This window comes from Cetorhinus maximus, chromosome 16 (assembly GCF_964194155.1).
Source record: "Cetorhinus maximus chromosome 16, sCetMax3.hap1.1, whole genome shotgun sequence".
Lineage (NCBI taxonomy): Eukaryota > Metazoa > Chordata > Chondrichthyes > Lamniformes > Cetorhinidae > Cetorhinus > Cetorhinus maximus.
The window spans coordinates 42,344,508-42,364,571 of record NC_135894.1 but is presented as its reverse complement, the minus strand read 5'-3'; the positions used below and the strand labels follow the sequence as shown (position 1 = coordinate 42,364,571).

The 20,064-nt window shown below is 42.3% G+C and overlaps 1 protein-coding gene across 1 annotated transcript in view; it reads left to right on the top strand.

The window, feature by feature from the left end:
* otc (ornithine transcarbamylase) overlaps positions 1-20,064 on the top strand; it is a 64,015-nt gene that overhangs the window by 8,894 nt on the left and 35,057 nt on the right. The window contains exon 4 of the mRNA XM_078559762.1: positions 18,165-18,252. Within this exon, the coding sequence (XP_078415888.1) occupies positions 18,165-18,252 (88 nt within the window). The remainder of the gene's footprint in view (positions 1-18,164; positions 18,253-20,064) is intronic.

Genomic DNA, 20,064 nt, shown 5'->3' with positions numbered 1-20,064 from the left:
TGTAAAAATGCATGGTGCCACAGCAACTTGGACTGGCTGAGTGAACTGTAACACCAGATGCAAACATAATTACAAATGTTTATAACTTATTTCACATAGAGCAGGATGAGTGGCATGAGTACGTCAAGAAAAAATCCTGTCTAAGGATAAAATTTGGTCTCATCAAACTTTTTTTAGAATCCTCTTAATAATTATACATATTTAATCCCTTGCAAAGCTCAGTGCACATCGTTTTGCCACTTCGTTATTCATTTTAGCTCTAGAAATAGCTCAGCTGACCATTTTTTTTCTACAGAAACAATAAAACTGCAGATATTTAGAATCTGCAGAATTTTTAGTTGAGTGAACTCTGGACATTTTTTTGTTGCAAGCTTTAAAAGCTACAATACATGTGCAGTCTCCAAATGAAAGAACTTTAATCACCACATCAAGACAGTCCTCAACATGTTAGTAATCAGTAACAAAATAATTACATTTTAAAAAGCAACTCTAAAACCATCTAATAGAAACCTTGCAACATTATTTGTCTATTTCACAAAGGTGGATGACTCTCTGGATAAACAATTAAATCATTTACTTTCTTATCAATTAATGAGTCAGCAAAAGAATGACAAACACTTACAGCACAGTAAATGTAAAAGACCAAACAATTCAAAAATTGTAGTAAAACTCCTGATGTACACGCTTAAAATTGTTTTTCTAGATTAACTGAAGTAAAAATATTTTGAAATGTATCTCAACCATCATCCAAAAGTCTTGCATCTCGTGTGTGTCTGAAAGTGTTATAACTCTGAAGTTGGAAGTTTGCCCACAGGCATCCGTAGAAAATAAAGAAAAAAGTCAAACTTCCAAGGAAAAGAGAAATTTCATTCATAGAGCCTTTCATATCTGAACATTTTTACATTTCATAAATTATTTTTGGAGAATAGCCCGTAAGATGAGAATGCAATAATCATGCAGGATTTTAATCTTCAGTAGACTGATCAAATTGGTGAAAGTAGTCTGGAAGACAAGTTAGAATGCACTCACGACAGTTTCCAAGTACAACACATTGTGGAACCAACCAGGGAAATGATTACATTACATCCTATTTTCTGCAATGTGACAGGGTTAATTAGTAATCTCATAGTGTGATCATATGATAGAATTTCACATTGAGTTTGAGAGTGGCGTATATAAATTGAAAACTAGAGCAAAATGAAAATAATAGGTATGAAGGATAGGTAAGTTAAGATGCTTTGGGAAATTTAGTTTAAAAGGCATGACTGTAAATGAGGAATTACAAATATTTAAAGAAATATTTCATATTTCTCAATATAGATTTGTTGAGAATTAAAATCTCCACGGGAAAAGAGGTCTATCTATGGTGACCGAAAGAGGTTAAAGGTGGTATTAGATCAAAATAAGAGGCTTATATTATTGCCAGTAAGAGTAGTAAGGGTTGGGAGAGCAAAGGATGCTCAAAAATTGTTAAAGATGGATATAGTATATTTGGATTTTAAAAGTCATTCGATAAGGAGAGGTTATTGCACAAGAAACAGGCTCATGGGGAAACATATTAGCATGGATAGAGGATTGGCTAAAGGAGAGGTTATTGCACAAGAAACAGGCTCATGGGGAAACATATTAGCATGGATAGAGGATTGGCTAAAGGATAGAAAACAGAGTGTAGGAATACGTCATTTTCAGGATACCGGTAAAGTGCTGCAAGGATTAATGCTGGGACCTCAGTTATTTACAATCTATAGATTTGTGACTTAGATGAAATAACTGAGTGAAATACACCCAGGTTTGCTGATGATATAAAGTTGTGAGGAGAATTGGACAGGCTGGGAGGCAGAAAGGTAGGTAAAATGGTGTGGGAATGGGTTGGCCGGGGTGGGGGGGTGGGTGGTGGGTGGGTGGTATGGTGATCAATTCTTCCCGCTGCCATGCCATTTTGTAACCGGTGTGAAAGTTGGCGGATCAGCTGCAAACTGGGAAGCCAATTGAGCCACTTAAGTGACCAACTAAAGGTCACTTCTCGCCTCTACTGACATTTTGCCCACAGAAGGTTGTGGGGCCTCCATGTGGAGAGACTGCCAGGTAGCTTCCAGTAGGTTCTGAGGCAGGGTGGGGGGGTTGCATCCTGTTTTATGGGCACTCTATGACCCAAGGGTGGCAATGGCCAGCCTTGTGATAATGGCACTACCCCCATTGTCGAGGCCTGTTTGTCTGGCCCAGGTGTTCGCCCAACCCAACTTACCTTTCTTCAAGGATGCTGAATTGGGCTGGGAGCTCCTGGGGGCAGGTCTTAATTTGGTGCTCCCAGCAGCAGCCTCTTAATTGGCTGCCGGTGGCAATATGCTTCCCCAGGTCCTGACACCAGCCAAGGCAGCTTTCAGCTCTGGCACTGAGACTTCTGCCATCCCCAGAAAATTCAGCCCAAGGAGTCTACAAAGGGATACAGACATGTTAAGTCAGTGGGCAAGAAGGTATAATGTGGTGAAATATGAGGCTACGTATCTTGATAGGAAGAATCAAAAAACATTAGTTTTAAATAGTGGGAAACTATTAAATGTAGGATTTGAGAAGGATTTGGCTGTTCTTGTATAGGAAACTCAACAGTTAACATGAAGGTACAGCATTTATTTAGGAAGAAAGATGGTGTGTTATTGCAAGGGACTTTGGAGTACACATGTAAGGAAGTCTTGCTGCAATTGTACGAAGCTTTAGTGAGATGACGCCATGTGTACTGTGTACTGTTTTGATCTCTGTACCTAAGGAAGGATATACTTGCCTTAAGAGGATGTGCAACAAAAGTTCAATAGATTCATTCCTCTGTTGAAAACATTCCTCTGTGGTCTATATCCACTGGAGTTTAGAAGAATAAGAGGAGATCTCATTGAAACATAAAATTTTGAGAGAGCTTAGAGGGTAGATACTGAGAGGCTGTTTCTTTTAATTGGAGAGTCTGTAACTGATGGCATAGTCTCAGGATAAGGGGACAGCCATTTCGGACTAAGGACTGAAATGAAGAGAATTTTTTTCAATTGGAGTGGAGTGTAGATCAGTCATTGAGTATATTTAAGGCTCAGATCAATAGATTTTTTGCCCTCTAAGGGAATATAGGGATATGAGTATTGTCAGGAAAGTGAGGTTGAGGATCATCCATGATCTTATTAAATAGTGGAATAGGCTGAAGGGGCCATATGACGTACTCCTCTTATTTTTTAGGTTCTTAAGTTCATTGTTATGTACCCAAGGTGGCACAACAAAGTTCCACAAACAGCCATAAGATAATGAAAGTTAATCTGATTTGTGCTGTTGATTGAAGGATAAATGATGAATGTTGGTGAGGACGTCAGAACACTCCTGCTGTGCTCCAAATAGTGACAAGGGATCTTCTATGCTTAACTGAAAAAGCAGATGATGTGTACATTTAATACCTTTCCAAAAGATGACATCTAAGACAATATAGCATACCCTCAGAATTACACTAAAGTGGTGGTCTACATGATACACCTAAGCCCTGGAGTGGAACTTGAACCCTCGATTTGCTTCTGTCCAGCTCAATGTTAAAAACTCTTCTGGAGGGATACACAGTGTAAGAAGAAAAAACATAGATGGATAAAGAGAGTTAGTGTGTGAGAGGTGTACAGAGTATAGAAACAAGAAGACAAGGAAAGGTTTACAGAATGGAGAGAGTGAGAAACAGAACATAAGTTCCTGGAAATGAGAGCACATAAAGAGTAAAATAAGATATTAAGAATGGGAGACGGGAAAAGACAGAGGGAGTGACAGAGAAAATCAGAGACAATCCATTCTTGCAGAAATAACTTTTTTACAAGTCAGCAATGTCATAGGAGATCAGCTTCATTATATAACCAGAGGTGTTGCTTCACATAGACAAATGGATCAAGTAGTGTAAGCTCTCCAATTTACTGCACTGGAGTGGTGCTTTGGGCTGCACTTGACTGCCTCAGTTGGAGTTTGGTGAAAGAGGGGCTCTTAATTTCTATCTAAAATTAACTAGTTTTCTCAAGGGAATGCAGCAAGAGGCAAGTCACCGCGAGTGGCTCAGCTGCAGAGAGGCATGGGGGAGGGTGTGTGGAAAAGAGTGGGAGAGCAATCCTGATAGGAGATTCTATCGTAAGGGGAACAGATAGACATTTCTGCGGCTGCAGACGTGACACATTTCTGCGGCTGCAGACATGGCACCAGGATGGCATATTGCCTCCCTGGTGCCAAGGTCAAGGATGTCACTGAGTGGCTGCAGGCCATTCTGAAGAAAGAGGGTGAACAGCCAGAGATTGTGGTCATATTGGTACCAACGATATAGGTAAAAAGAAGGATGAGGTCCTGAAAGCAGAATATAGGGAGCTAGGAAATAGATTAAAAAGCAAGACCTCAAAGGTCGTAATTTGAGGATTACTCCCAGTGCCATGTGCTATTGAGATCAGGAACCGGAGATTAGCCCAGATGAATGCATGGCTGGTGAAATGGGGTAGGAGGGAGGGATTTAGATTCCTGAGGCATTGGGACTGATTCTGAGGAAGATGGGACCTGTACAAACTGGATGGGTTGCACCCCAGCAGGACCGAGCCCAATATCCTTGCAGGGATATTTGCTAGTACTGTGGGGGTGGATTTAAACTAGACTGGCAGGAGTTGGGAACCTGAGCACAAGAGAGGGAAACAAAGATAGGAATGAATGACAGAAAAGGAGAAAGCAAAAGTGGAAAGCAGAGGAAACAAGGGCTAGCAGCAAAAAGGGCCTTAGTACAAAAAAGATGTGTGAAAATGTTAAAAAGGTAAGTCAAAAGGCACTCTGTCTGAATGCACGGAGCATTCACAATAAGGTAGACGAGTTAGCAGTGTAAATAGATGTAAACGGGTACGATATGATAGCGATTACGGAGACATGGCTGCAGGGTGACCAAGGCTGGGAACTGAATATCCAAGGGTGCTCGATATTTAGGATGGACAGGCAAAAAGGAAAAGTTGATGGTGTGGCATTGTTAGTTAAGGATGAAATCAGTGCAATAGTGAGAGAGATGTTGGCTCAGAAAATCTAAATGTAGGATCCGTCTGGTTGGAGCTAAGAAGCAACAGGGGCAGAAAACATTAGTGGGAGTTGACTATAGGGTTAGGGTTAGGGTAACAGTAGTGATAAGGTAATGGATGGCATTAAACAGAAAATTAGAGATGCATGTAACAAGGGTGCTACAATAATCATGGGTAATTTTAATCTATCTATAGACTGGGCAAACCAAATTAGCAATAATACTGTGGCGGGTGAATTCCTGGAGTGTGTAGGGCTATCCTACATTTGGTATTGTGCAATGAGAAGGGGTTAATTGATAATCTTGTTGTGTGTGGTCCTTTAGGGAACAGTGACCATAACATGATAGAATTCTTCATTAGCATGGAAAGCGAAGTAGTCAGATCTGAAACTATGGTCCTAAATCTAAACAAAGGAAACTGCGAAGGTATGAGGTGTGAGTTGGCTAAGATTGATTGGGGAACTTCATTAAAAGGCATGATGGTGGAGAGGCAATGGCTAATACTTAAGGAATAAATGTATGCGTTTCAACATTTATACATTCCTTTGGTGCAAATACACAACAAAAAAAGAGGCGCAACCATGGCTAACAAAAGAAATTAATTATAGCATTAAATCCAAAGAGCAGTCATGTAAAGTTGCTAGGAAAAGTAGCAAACTTGAGGATTGGGAGCAGCTTAGAATTCAGCAAAGGAGGACAAAGAGCTTGATTAAGAGGGGAAAAATAGAGTATGAGTAAACTTGAAAGGAACATAAAAGTGGACTGTAAAAGCTTCTATAAGTATGTAAAAAGAAAAAGATTAGTGAATATAAATGTACAGTCCAAAACAGGAGAATTCATAATAGAGAACCAGGAAATGGTGGAGCAATTAAACAACTACTTTAGTTCTGTCTTCACAGAGGAAGACACAAATAACTTCCCAGAAATGCTGGGGAACTAACAGTGTAGTGAGAAGGAGGAATTGAAGGAAATTAGTATTACTAAAAAACAGTGCTGGAGAAATTAATGGGACTGAAAGCTGATAAATCCCCAGGGCCTGATAATCTACGTCCCAGGTTACTAAAGGAGGTGGCCATGGAAATAGTGGATGCATTGGTTGTCATCTTCCAAAATTCTGGAACAGTCCTGGCAGATTGGAGGGTGGCAAATGTAACCCCACTATTTAAAAAAGGAGGGATGGAGAAAACAGTGAATTACAGACCAGTTAGCCTAACATCAGTAGTAGGGAAAATGCTAGAGTCTATTATAAAGGATGTGATAACAGGACACTTAGAAAATATCAACCATATTAGACAAAGTTAACGTGGATTTATGAAAAGGAAATCATGTTTGACAAACTTACTGGAGCTTTTTGAGGACGTAACTAGCAGAATAGATAAAGGGAGAACCAGTGGATGTGGTGTATTTGGATTTTCAGAAAGCTTTTGATAAAGTCCCACATAAAAGGTTAGTGTGTAAGATTAAAGTACATGGGATTGGGGGTAATATATTGGCATGGATTGTGAATTGATTAGCAGACAGGAAACAGAGTAGGAATAAATGGGTCTTTCCGGAGGGGCAGGCGGTGACTAAGGGATACTGCAGGGATCAGTGCTTGGGCCCTGGCTATTCACAGTATATATCCATGATTTGGATGAGGGAATCAAATGTAATATTTTCAAGTTTGCTGATGACACAAAACTTGGGAATATGAGCAGTAAGGAGGGTGTTAAGAGGCTTTGAGGCAATTTAGACAGGTTGAGTGAACGGGCAAATATGTGGCAGATGCAGTATAACGTTGGTAACTGTGAAGTTATCCATCTCGTGCTGACCTAAAAATTCTGCCCATGAAGAAACAAATGCAGTTCCCACAGAAAGAAAGCATCAATACGGAGTATTTTATAAATTTCTTGAAGCTTTATATTGTTATAATACTGAAGGCTCCTTCACCGAGCATATTCCATGTTCCTGAGGTCAATTTAAATGAAGAATGGCGTCAAGGCAGAAATATGTCTTGATGGTTGTAAACTGTGGAACTTGCAAACCTGTGGCCAACTGTTTTCAGTGCTGTAAATTCACCCCAGCTGTGAAGAAACAACTGCATCTGTCACAGTTAAGGAACCCACAGACACCAACAGCATCCTCCTGAAGAACACACAAAACTCTTCTCTGTTGTGACTGTCAGAAAATCTGAGTTCTGAATCCATCATTGCCATTGATTAGGAAATCCTAATGTTCAGATTGCTGATCAACATGGAAATTGCTGGCACTTGCGAACAAATGTTGCTGCTGGTGGAGTGAGAGTGAGGAGGAGGCACAAGTTGGATGCGTCAATCAAAGAGGAGGAACCAGCACATATACTGGCCCACCATCACCTTTGCATGGCGTCCAATTCTATACAAATGCTGAGGAAGTGGCTGACACTTGAGCAATGTCATGTTTCTGGATTTTTAACTTGGAAGGAATTTGGGGCTACTAAATTAAATCTGGCTCACAGTGAATGAAATTCTCAGAACGTGCACACCCTGAGAATGTGAATTGCAAGCAGACAAATCATCTATCCAAGGTGGTAGCTCTGACATAATGACTTAGTTTGAGACAAGAAGGTTTTGTTCGCACATTTCGGAGAAGACATTGGCCGGGATTTTCCAGTCTCGGCAGGCAGGGGCTGGGGTGCACAATGCAGAAGGAGCTGAAAAATCGATTTCCCGCCAGTGTGAAATGATGCTGGGAACGTGTGCTCCCGCCCATCATGGCAGGTCACCATTCCCGCAAGTGGCCAGCATGAAGCCATTTTTTGCATCCCTGTTAATGGGACGCAGATGAAGCCCCGACCAGAATTGCCCCGTGCCCAATTATCCACGCCGCCAGTGGGATATCACTGGTCTAGAACATGTTCCATGCTGCGGGGGTCACGGAATGGGTGAGGAGGTTTATGGATTGGGTGGGTGGGAAGGGCCATGGTGGTGTGAATGGGCATGTGGGGGGTAGATGGGGAAGGGGCTCAGAGGGAGGAGTCTGTGATGTCAAATGTGTCCTGGGGGGTATGCTGAAGGATTTGTTGATAGGAAGGCATGATGACGGTTAAAGGGGTCTGTGGAAGCCGGTAGGATGGGAGGGTGAAGGTCCTGCGATGACGAATGAAGGGTTGCTAAAGGTTGTTGGAGGAGACACAGAAGTAAAACTGGATTCTGGGGGTTGGCAGGATGGGGGGTGGGGGCTGGTTCATGTCTATTGTCATGGGGGTGGGCTCCTCGGGATCATAGAGGACGTGGGCATTCACCTGCATGGGACAGAGGGTGATGGGTGGGGGAAGAGTTCTAGGATGACTGTGAGGAGGTCAAAGATCACACCAGGAGGGTCAATGGTTATGGAAGGGGAGTGGTGTGTGTGTCACGGGCGAGATTGGAAGCTATTGGACTCAGCCTGAAAAGTCACATGCACCATGGCTGCTTGCAATCACCCAGAGCCTCGAGGTGGAGATCTCGAGATGCTGGATGGAGATGCTGGATGGGAGTTGGGTCATCGGGTGGGCAGAGCAGCAGGTCAGCTCAACTGAATAACTGAAGGGGCACCCCAGCACATGGTACTGACAGTGCTCGGGTATTTCAACACATGAGCGCGTGAAGGGCAAAGACTCAGCGTGCATGGGAGGCTTCTTGCACATGGCTCACAAGGGCCCTGGCAAAGATCCTTGCCTTTCCTGCACATGCATCATTCTGGGGAGCATGGACCCAGCCTGAGGTGTCCCTCCGAAGATGGTGGAGGGTGGTTGGTGGAGTTGGGGTGGAGGGGAGCGTACAGGCTTAATGACTACGAATCACAATTTAACCACATCAGACCTCATTAAAGTGCAAGTGTAGTCTATTTACAAAAGTGTAAGAACATTAAAAATTATAGTGCACCCATGCAACCACATGTGAAATCATAATTTCTTAATCTTTTGTTCTCTACCAGTTCTTCTAGGTTCTTCCCTGATGCAGTTGGGGTGGAGGTAGCCTGTTGACCAGTTTGCCCTGTTGTCTTGGATGTCCTTGGCAGGCGTCCTCTGGAGACCTGAGGCTGGAGGGCCCTGGCTTATTTTGGCTGTCCTGCTGTGGGGCAGCTGCTCCCTCTGTGGTCACAGAGGATGAAGCTGAAGGGGTAACAGGCAAGATTCCAAAGGGCCAGACACCTTCAGGGTCCTGAGTGGAGGTCCCAGGGATGTACAACTTCTGCTCCTCCTCCCTTTGGGTGCCTGAGGGGCCCCTGCCTGACTCCTGGAGGAAAAGGGGCATCTGGAGGAACATCGAGGTGCCCCATCACCCTCTTGCGTAGCCACAGCAAGATCTCACCCATGGCTACAGCGATGGAGTGCAGGTCTGTGCACATCGACTGAAACTGGACATTCTGCTGGACGAGGTTATCCATGGCATTCACCATCCTTCCCACGGAGACCTCCATGCACACACAGGTTGGAGGCACTTCATCAGAGAGTGGGCAGACGGACTCCTCCACCTCATACGCCATTCTGTTGAGGGCCTCTGCCTGATGTTCCCCTGCCTCTCGCTGCATCTGCAGCATCTTGTGAAGGGCCAATCCCGGAGGGTCGTCATCCAACTCTGACATTGCAGATGCCTTTCTCCCAGCAGTCCTCTGAGTGCCGGTGAGCTTGGCTGACCCTGCCTCCTCCTGCTGCAGACATGTGTCTCTCTGACCACCACAATGTGAGACCCTGCCTAAACTTGATCTAGTACTCACCAAGGTGTGTGTCCCTGTCCTGGTGGAGGGTGCAGGTGTTGGCTCTATAGGTGCACTTTCATCCTCCTCCCCAATGTCCTTTGTCTTCTGGGCTGGAGGTACTGCTGAACAGGGCTGCCTCTTCTGGCCTTCCCCTTTTCCTGCTGGCACCTGTAAGTGAGAGAGGAGAGAGCGAGTGACTGCTTGAGCTGCCTTCAACATGGAGGAACACATGACCCTTAGGTTTCTATGTGACTATATTATGCATGGATTCTTACTGGATGAAGGCTGCCTGCTGACTTCTCCATCTGCACAAGCTCAGTCCAGTTCCTCTCTTGCCAGCTCAGCTGACCACTCCTCCACTTCTGTAAGATTCCTCAGTTCAGGCGGGCCCCCTCCAGTCTTCTCTCTCTCTCTGTCTGTCTCTCCTGTTGTGCCATTAACTTTCCTGCAAAAGGAGAGAAGATTGGGTTGAGGGTGATTGGAAGCATGAGCAAGATACCCAAAACCCAGTCTGATAAATAGCCCGCTGGATTGTGTGCCATGTGATTGATACACCGCAGGTTGTCCGCCAGGGTTCTGGGGCAGCACCCTCCAGAGCGGTGAGCCCATGCAGATAGAAGGCTAAGGCTCACAGAGGCATGTCATTGGCAGTGCTTGCTGGTGCCCTCAACACCTAACCTCCTTTCCCCAATCCCCACCCCCCAGACTGCATCCGAGCTGTGCGTGTGGAAGGATCAGGGATCTGCAGTAGCCTTGCCACCTGCAGACCAGGTGGATTGCAGTGGGGCTATAAGGCATTACCTTATCACGTTGACTAGTTCTTTTATGTATGGGTTGCATGGATGGTGCCCTTGCCACTGAGGCCCATGTTCCCCTCTGCCATTCAGTGAGGTGAGTGAGCAGTTGAGGGTTCCCTTCATCCTTTTCTGGCACTGCAGGGCAGTCCTCTGGTGGCAGCCGTGGGCACTGACCACCTTGTCGACTTCCACGCAGTGTTGGTCACATGGTTCAGCCTCCTCCTCCTTCCATCCTCGAGGTACGGTACACCCCTCCCAGCCTCTGTTGCATTGGGCAACACATCGATGGAACTGTTGCTGGATCTAGGGGCTGGAGCTCCCTGGAATCGCTAGGCCACCTCATCCTTCCATGGTGGGTTTACGACAAAGAAGTTGATGTCCAGGTGCCCTTTAAATATGGTGCTCGGATATGACCGCAGGGGGCGTATCATCCAGCCTGCCCTGCCACAAAATACATCAGGAATCCCCTGACTGTGTAATTAATGAGCCCAGCATCACTGGATTTGTCGTGAATTCCCACCAGGCTTCCCAGCGGGAAACACTCCTGGGCCCTGCCCCTGCCATGGGACCTAGGCCCAGAATGGAAAATCCTGGCCAAAATCCTGTGTAAAATGCTGGAATGGCTTTATTCGTGTGAATTCAGCAGATAGGGATGCCCAGAACTTTGCATTGCGGTGTTTATAGATTGCTCAAATTTTGATCATGTACCTTTTAATAGTTGCTTTGATATTTTGTGGCATTTTTAAGTGTTATAGTAATTTTAGAATTCCTGTACTATTTTGTGATGTGACCTCCTTAAACTTCCTTTTTTTTGGTCTATGAATAATTAGCCAAAAAAAAAACTTCAAGCCACCATAGTGGGCTGTACAATATTCTTATGGGCACAGTCAAAAATAATTTTAAAATGGGGAATTGTTCTACAGCAATAGCACCAAACAAGAAAGAAAATCCATTTCACTTGACAGCAATAACAGTGTACTCCCTTTGATTTATATTCAATTACAACATAATAGGAAAACTAACAATGAAAGTAAATAATTATACCTTTTTAAAAAAAATTCTTGAAATTATGAAGTTGGGGAGAACTGTAAGGAGAGCTTTATGGGACATATTTATCTATGATAGCTGCTAATAAGAGCCTTGCATATCTTTTAAAATCCTGCTTCTATTAATTACCAGTGCGTAGTTGGCATTTTTGCCTACTCTCGATGAATTTATCTGGTTGAAATAAAATTGCAGCCAAAGTGCAGCTTTACTGTTGAGAGGAGTAATTACAGTGTATTATTCTAACCTGCTTTAAAAAGGTGAAAACAAAAATGTTAAATTATTCGATGATACAAAATTCTTAGTTTCAAAAACTAAGTTTAAAAATGTCTCTACTACAGAAGTTGGTGAGAAATGTGCCCATGGCTTGCAAGGTATAGTACAATAAAATGATGGAAGTAGTAGAGAACTTGCATCATTCATCGTTTGCAAGAGGAGGGGAGGAGTTTGCAGAGCAATGCTAAATGAAGCTCCTTTTGATCAGGAAATATTAGTGGAGATGGAGTACTGTCTAGCAAATAAAATGCTTAAATTAAGAACCAAATGAAGAAGAAAATTCCGATGCATGAGATCAGAACCTATTTCATCTGTGAGCTCATTATCTAGGGGTGGACTTTGAAGTGAACTCTGCTGTCAATGTGCCAATTAGCACAGATGCAGAAACCTGTTTAGAATGGGCACTGAGACATATCAGCAATGAGTGTAAATGGAAAGGACAGCAGGAGATCTTGTTGGGATTAATTTACTGAAAAAGATTGTGCATTTTTAATAAGTGATACTACAAACCTGCTGAAGTCTTCAGCGTAACAAAAATGTGCAAATAATGAGGGCTTTATTTATTTTTGTACATGTAAGAGTGTTAGATTGCTGGAGTTGGATTGTTGGAGTGTTGAGGGGGGAAATTGGGATGTTTGTCACTTAATGACTTAAATGTAAATTTTAAAATGGAAATTTTAAAAATATTGGGGGAGATGTAAAACGATCTGCCGATTAGAAATCATTCATTTTAACTCACAAATTCAAAATTATCCATTGTGGATTTTGGCCATATTGCATATTTTTCCAATGATTTATGTTGCATGGTGAATGTAGCAGCACAAGAACTCCTAAACTAGAGAAAACACATGGGGATTTATTTTGCTGACAGGTAGACGGGTTTGGATCTATGTGGGAAGTTAAATCCCATAAATGAGACATTGGATAGGAATCTCGATTATCATCCTGCCCTCTTCTGGATTTCACCTGGGCAGGTTTGAAGGTGAGTGGGGAACACCCAAGAATTTATTGGTTAGGCATTCAATTATTCTAATAAGCAATTAAGTTCTGTTTTAACCACCAATTCCAACTTTAACAGGTAACCCACCTATTTCTCGAGCTGTGTGGAACTCGCCAGGGTCACCCAGGTGAGTGCATGGCAGGGAGAGCTTTTCTCAGTGAGACTGAGGCTGGGAAGCCTTTGATCACTGAAACTGAAAGAGCTGCAGGCAAGACCAAGTGAGAGGCTGCTGCTCACACTACTCAGAATCTCCGCTCAGTGCTTTATCGTGCTTGCCAATTTCTTTGAAGGCACTTTTCACTCACCTTCAGCTCCACTTCCATGCTGCCAGCCTTCACCAAGGCATGGCTGCAGCTTGTGCAGTTCTACCTTGCACTTCTTCTGAAGAGAAACAGAAGCTGCAACACCAACACCGTCAACTCCAGCAACATCAGGAACAAAGCTAGCAGTAGCAACATGTGCTCCTCCAAAAGGCAGAGTGGAAGGAAACTCCAGCTCCAAGGAGGCAAGACCCCCAATGCAGGATCTCCAGGCAGAGGATCACCTCTCTCGACACACCTGAAAACCAGGGCATCAGGAAGTACAGCAGGTTATTGCTGGCATCTGTAGCTTCCTGGCAGAAGACCTCCATCCCAATGGAGCAGGTGGGCACACATTGCCAGTGGCATCAAGGTGCCTAACATTGGACAATCAGCCCTTCCCAGGTTTCTGTCTCCCCCCCAAAGTTGCCCCCTCTTCTGCAACGAAGGACAGCAGAGAGATATGAAGTTAGTAATGGCTTTTGTGAGTAGAAGGGAAGGACAATATTTGTGAAGGGTGCCTGTGAGGCATAGGTATGAGAGGGCTTTCTAAGATGAGGGTAAGGGTGTGTGTTGGCTGCTCAAATGGGGATGTGAGGTGCCTGGAGAAAGAGGAGTTGATGCAGCTGCTAGGTGTGGTATCCTGCAGCGTGTTGTGCAGGAGAATGCTAAGAAAGTCAGTGTGGGGCTTGGCACCTGAAGGGAAAATCATTCACCTGCCGAGGCCTCCTGAGGCACTGGATCCTCTTGGTGCACCGTTTCCAGGTTTGAGGGAGAACACACCTGCTACTGACTTCCTCGGTCACCTCAATTCACACTTGCTTGGTTAGAGAAGTTGTTCTCTCCTCCTGCCCCTCAGGTCCTCCAGGTAAGAGTGATAGACCCAGGACGCACTCTTTGCAGATCTCCTCTCCATTCCTGCAGTCTCAAAAATCCAGGCCTTGTTAAACCATTGTAAACCGTACCAGGATAGCTTTTAATTAGAAAGATGCGTCACCCTGCCCACCCGCCCTCTCCGAGTGGTCAGAGCATTTTCCATTTCTTCTGGGAAAGAGTCACAGCAATGCCCATTGGAGAGCCCAACAGGTTCCCAACCTGCTAATGGTCCCATCAGCAGGACTAAGTTTTTAAAATTCGCCCTATAAGTCAATGGAGAATAAAATTGGTTGGGAGCGCTGAACCGGCACTTGACCCAATCCTGCCAGTCATTGCTGGGAAGTGTTAGATTACAATAAACCATGTGGTGAACATTGTTACTGTCCAGCAGCCAGCCATCTGTGCACTTGTCAAATAGAAACTCTAACAATATGTGAGGGCATGGATTGGGGGCTTAATTTAACCCACCCTGCTCAACAGGAACAGGGTAGAGAGGCTTTAAAAGGGAACATTGGGTCTTAACATGAAAGAAAAATACCTTGGATGCTGGAAATGTGAAATAAAAACAGTAAAGGTTGGAAAAACTCAGCAGGTCTGACAGCATCTGTGGAGAAAGAGTTAACGTTTCGAGTCTGTATGACTTCTTCAGAATGGCCTTAACGCCCTGTTTTCACAGAAATCCTGCTGGGTCACCATTTTAACTGTTCACTGCATTGAAGTGGCTAAGACACCCGCTAGAAGCAGATGGGAGCCTCAAGTTTATGCAAATGAAGGTCTTGTTTTGTTGATGGGACCCTGATTTACATGTTCCTTCTGGCCTCTGTGGGAAAGCTGCTACCAAAGGCCTAAGATGTGTTCCAATCCAAGTTTTCTTTGTGGAGCCAGGAGGAAAAGGATGGTCCTTTGAGCCCCACAAGGAATGTTGTGACCTACCGTGACCCCTTTCGATAAGAACTGTTTAACCCTAGAGGAAGGAGTAGTTGCATATCAAATATTTAGCTGATCCTAGTGGACTCTGTAGCTCCAGGGAGGTGATGTGGGTGAGTGGGGAACCAGTTAACCACCTATGGAGGAGGAAAGTTTTTACGTCATATTTTGTAAACGCAGTATCATGGAATTGCCCAGTTACAAATCGAAACCTTGTCATTTGCAACAGCAAAGCCAGGAATGAGCTTTCTGCTTAAAAATGACTGCACCAGCTCCACAACATGGGAAATGACAAAAGTTAACATTTTTATTCAGGGGATTTGTAGGGTTTCTTTGGATGTACATATACATTACATTCAGTCATTGGGTACATTATATTTAGTCATTGAAGTTGCATATAAATGATGTTCTGTGCGTTTTGCGTGAGTTGTAGCTTTCAGACATGAGGGAGATATCAACATATTCAGTCAGGCATGCACACCTCTGCATTGTTTTCTTTTAGTGTAGAAAACCATGTAATATAGTCCTCCTCTTCCCTGTGTTAGGAATGCTAAATGTGGCTGGTACATTTGACTATAGGCATGTTCCTCTTTCCCTTATTATATCTGTTAAAAGACTGTCCTCTCATCCTAGTAGGGTTTCTATTTCACATGCACAGATGGTCTGCAGTGCCAGAGGCAAATATTTTAATGCATTGACACGCTGACCAGGGAGCATACATGATCCCTTCATGTGGCAGAATTGTTCTGAGATCCGAGTTTGCAATTGATTTTGGTGAGGAAGACAGACAGTCTACCATCTGAAAGAGTATCCATTCAATTGTCACTCACTGGCGCCTGCACGTGTCGTCCAACTCTCAATGAAAAGGAGAAAAAGAGTCATAATTGGTTGAAAATTTAACGTTATGAATGTAGGGTATGATTTAGAGATCAAGAGGAAGTGTAATGTAATACTGTGCTGACAAAATTTGCAATGTAATTTATATTTTCATAGTCTATCGTTATTCAGTCAGCATAACAAGCTACTCATGAGGCTCAAATGGCAAAGGAAATACTGATCATCTATGCATGAGCCTAGGGTGGAAAAAGAGCTTATCCCTAGTATGAGTCAGGAGCTCTCTGTGTATTTTATGATTGTCTAGTTTAAAAATATGTTTTTAATGCACCTCCAATGGCTAAAACAGCTTTACAGTTAAAAGCATGAAGTCGAGCATAGACAACCAGTCAAGAGCAAATAGTTTGAATCAACTGTGTTCACATTTTTGGGGAAAGGGCACAGTGAAATCCTTTCCCATTGGGTGCAAGACTGATGTTCACAGTGGTTTCTGAAAATACCCATTTGAACATGCCCAGAGTGACACAAATGGCTATTTGAAGTTGTTTTTAATACTGCTTTTGAATCGACTGAACGAAATCAAAATGATTACCGCTATCCAATCTCATCTACATAATATGGCATTGGATGTAGTCCTGTGAGCACATAAAGGTAGCTGAAGCATGTAGTCATCTGCCATTTAAACAAATGTTTTTACCAAGTCCAAAGTTGGATAAGGGAAGACTAGGAGCAGGTCAAAAGTCAGCATCTTGGTTTTGTGTTTTCTGTAGTTTCCAAGGGTGAAAAGGTCTCCATGTCATAAGGCACTGAGTGAATGTACTGCTATTTCAAAGATCAGACTGAAGTTTTCAATTTGGAAATGCACAGGCTTATATGAACCTAAAGCTTGATCACCCTGTATAAAAAGCAGAAGTTGGCGGCTCGAAATGGGGAGGAAAGCTCACTCCCCATTATTAAGCTAGGCTCTGTAATCTGTAGATAACGTCATGGGTAGAAGAATACATGTGGATATCTTGCAAGCATCACTGTGTTATATTTCACTGAAGAATCAACCTTGATAATGAACTGTAAATTATTTTCACTGTTCTTAATGAAAACTTTATTTCGCTGTTGAATCAACAAAATCAAATCCTCCTTAAGCTACAGCTCCTGTTTGTAGTTAAAACAATGGCTCTTAGTTTGTATTCTTTCAACCAAAACTTAAAGACTCTGTTGAGACATCAAAGGGCTGCCTATGTTTTTAAAAAAGCTAAGAAGATAACTAATAAAAATGCAACTGGAGGAACTGCATCTGAACGAAGATACAAAAACTCCACGTTAAGTATTTTAAAATGTTTACATCCATTGTGAACAATATTCATTCAGATAATAGGTTCAAATGATAGTTTTTTTTCCAAGATATCTTCCTATCCTATGACAGGCCTAATCTCATAGCCATCTCAGGTTAAATAAATTAGTGTCATGTGGAAAAGATTTCACTTTCCTCGTTCAAGCAAATAGGACAAAGGGTAATGATATGGGTGTCACAATCCAACACTTTCACCTTGAGCTCTGCTTTAATGTAATTAAAGGGGCAGCGATAATAGAAAATGTCAACTCTTAAGTTCGAAATCCCTGTGTATAAACACTGATCACTATCAAAACTACAGCAAAAGATGTAAATGACCAGCATTTCTTCCTGTAAGTTATTTTCAAGGTATTGGGAGTAATTTTGATCTAACCCACCCAATGGGGGAAAATTAAGGAATCAGGGTAAACCCAGGATTTCTACCCCATTTTATTTTACTCTCCATTGAAGTCCATCAATATTAAGGTCACGTGGTGTGTGAAACTGGTGTTTGACCTGATCCCCTAGAGAGAGGTTGGGTTAAAAATTAGCCCCACTGTCTTAATCCTCAACAAGCCTTTCCAACTTGCTATGTGTCCAGTCCCTGTCCACTTCCTGCAAAATTTGTTCCTCCCCATTCCCTATACAATAGTGTTATTTAGCTTTGTATTTCTGTTAGATCTTTACAGCAAATTTCACCCACTCTGTAGTATGTTTTTTAGTGTTAGCTTTAATACAGATGAAAAACCTAAAATTGCTTTATTTATTACAGACATGGGAGGGAATTGAATACATGCATTATTCAATGGGCAATAGGGATTTTGACCTTGGAGCTACCTCGGATTAATGTCCGTTCACTCTTCCTGCAGCACTGCTAAAAATCCTTGGACAACTGGTCACAAATTATACAATTAATGCTCAGCGAAAGGCTGTATACGTTTTGGAGATTTCAATAAAGATGTTATGCAGAAACATTAAATGAATAGTTTCTTCATCATTCGCTGTTACTTTTAATATTCCTTCTGTTTTTCTTCCAAAGGATTTGCATTGCTTGGAGGGCACCCATGCTTCCTTACAACACAAGATATTCATCTGGGGGTAAATGAGAGTCGTAAAGACACAGCAAGGTGAGTGGCAGCATAAAAATTGATAGTGAAGGGGTAAAGACAAAATGATGCCGAATGTGTTACAGTAATTGAAACTAAAGAAAAATCCATCTCCAGTACAAAAATGAATTTGCAACAGCGTGCTAGAATGTAATGTTCTCCAGAATTTATGGTCTTTAATAAAAGAATTCAGTCGATCTACCAACAAGTGAGAAATTGAATGTAAATATCAAGAGATTGAACTGTGTGTCACCTTACCTCTACATACTACATTGAAGCCCTCTTGAAGTCTGTTAAATATGAAGCAATAGTTCCTTTCCAGGTGGCAAAACAGTAATGAAAAATGAATCAAAGCAGGCTAATTGTATAGAAAGAATAAAGTGTAGGTTATAAATAATGACTCATCACTTAGACAACTTATCTTGTGCCAATTCAACAGCTTAGTTATACTTTCCCACAAGTTGCTCGGAAGATTCTAAAAATTAAGTTTTGCCAAAACACTTCATATTAAGCTCCCATCAAACTATCAAAATTTACTGAACAAGTGCAAACCCTCTAATAAAGAACTTGTATCCATCACAATAAATGCAGTTTTTTTTAAGGCACAAAGTAAAGAAGCTTTCAATCTAGTTCTTTGAAAAAAATATAAATGTTCACTTTTTACTGCTTTTATGGATATTATAGGATAAAGTTTCCTGTTTCTCTTTCCATCCTCTAGTTATATATTTGCACTTTCATTCGCCTGGCCTGAATCCTCTGGTAATGACTGATGCCTATTTTAAACCTGTTACCAATGTTCCCTGTTATTGTCCACCAGATGGTGCCATTTTCCCCCCCGCCCCCATGCAAGGAGATGGTGCAGCTTCTACTTAGGGACCTTCCCTTTTAATGCAGCTATATTTGAGTAGAGTGAGATTTGAATCATCTTTGTCCCCTTTTCAAGGCACTGGTGTCAGCGCACAAATTATCAGCACTGACCAAACAGTACAGATTTGCATAGGAATATCTATCCTCATGTTAAAGTAATGGTTTTTAATGTTTGCCTGCTTTACCCTTATTTTGTTTACTTGATAAGTTACAGACTATAAAATGCTTTGCACAAGTCACAGCTTTTACATTACTAATTGGAGTGTCTGTTTATATAGTACTCTCAAAATTAAGAAATTAATATGTATTTTTAAAATAAATGCTGTTCTTTGTATCCAACATTCTAAAATTAGCACTCTTTTCGCTGTCATTTTTTTTTAAGGAATTTTGTTGAATTGGAATAGATTGGAATATTCTATTCAATTGGAATAGATCAGATTGAGAATCAACTGCAACTTGAAGGCAGCTTATTTCTAACGCAATGCTTCACCAGTAACTAGTCTTTCAATAGGGACGCGGCATTTTATACCAGACCCTTTACTCAGTAGTATGATCCTGTGGTTGATACTCCATGTGACTCTTGGCATTTCTTCATTTTATTGATGAGTTTTTTTATTGTTTCTCCTGCTTTCTGCACTGCATTCTGGGTAATCAGGCTGGGCCATCTGGTGGTCTGAGCTGTGAAACAAGCAAAAAGCAATCAACAGTGATTCCGGAGCGACAGAGCTTAATTAAACATTGTACTAACCAGTTTACTGTATAGGACCTCTATACAATTAGTACAACCACAGCTGTAACTTGCACAAAGCTTTTCATGAAGTTGTAGCATAGCCTATGATTATGAAACAAAAGAAACCTACTCAAAGAAGCATGCATCAAAGTATTAGGCATGTATGCTGCTGGAAGGAGAAGCTGTAGAGCTCCATGGAGGATGAAAGAATAAAAGTGCATGATGTATGATGTAAG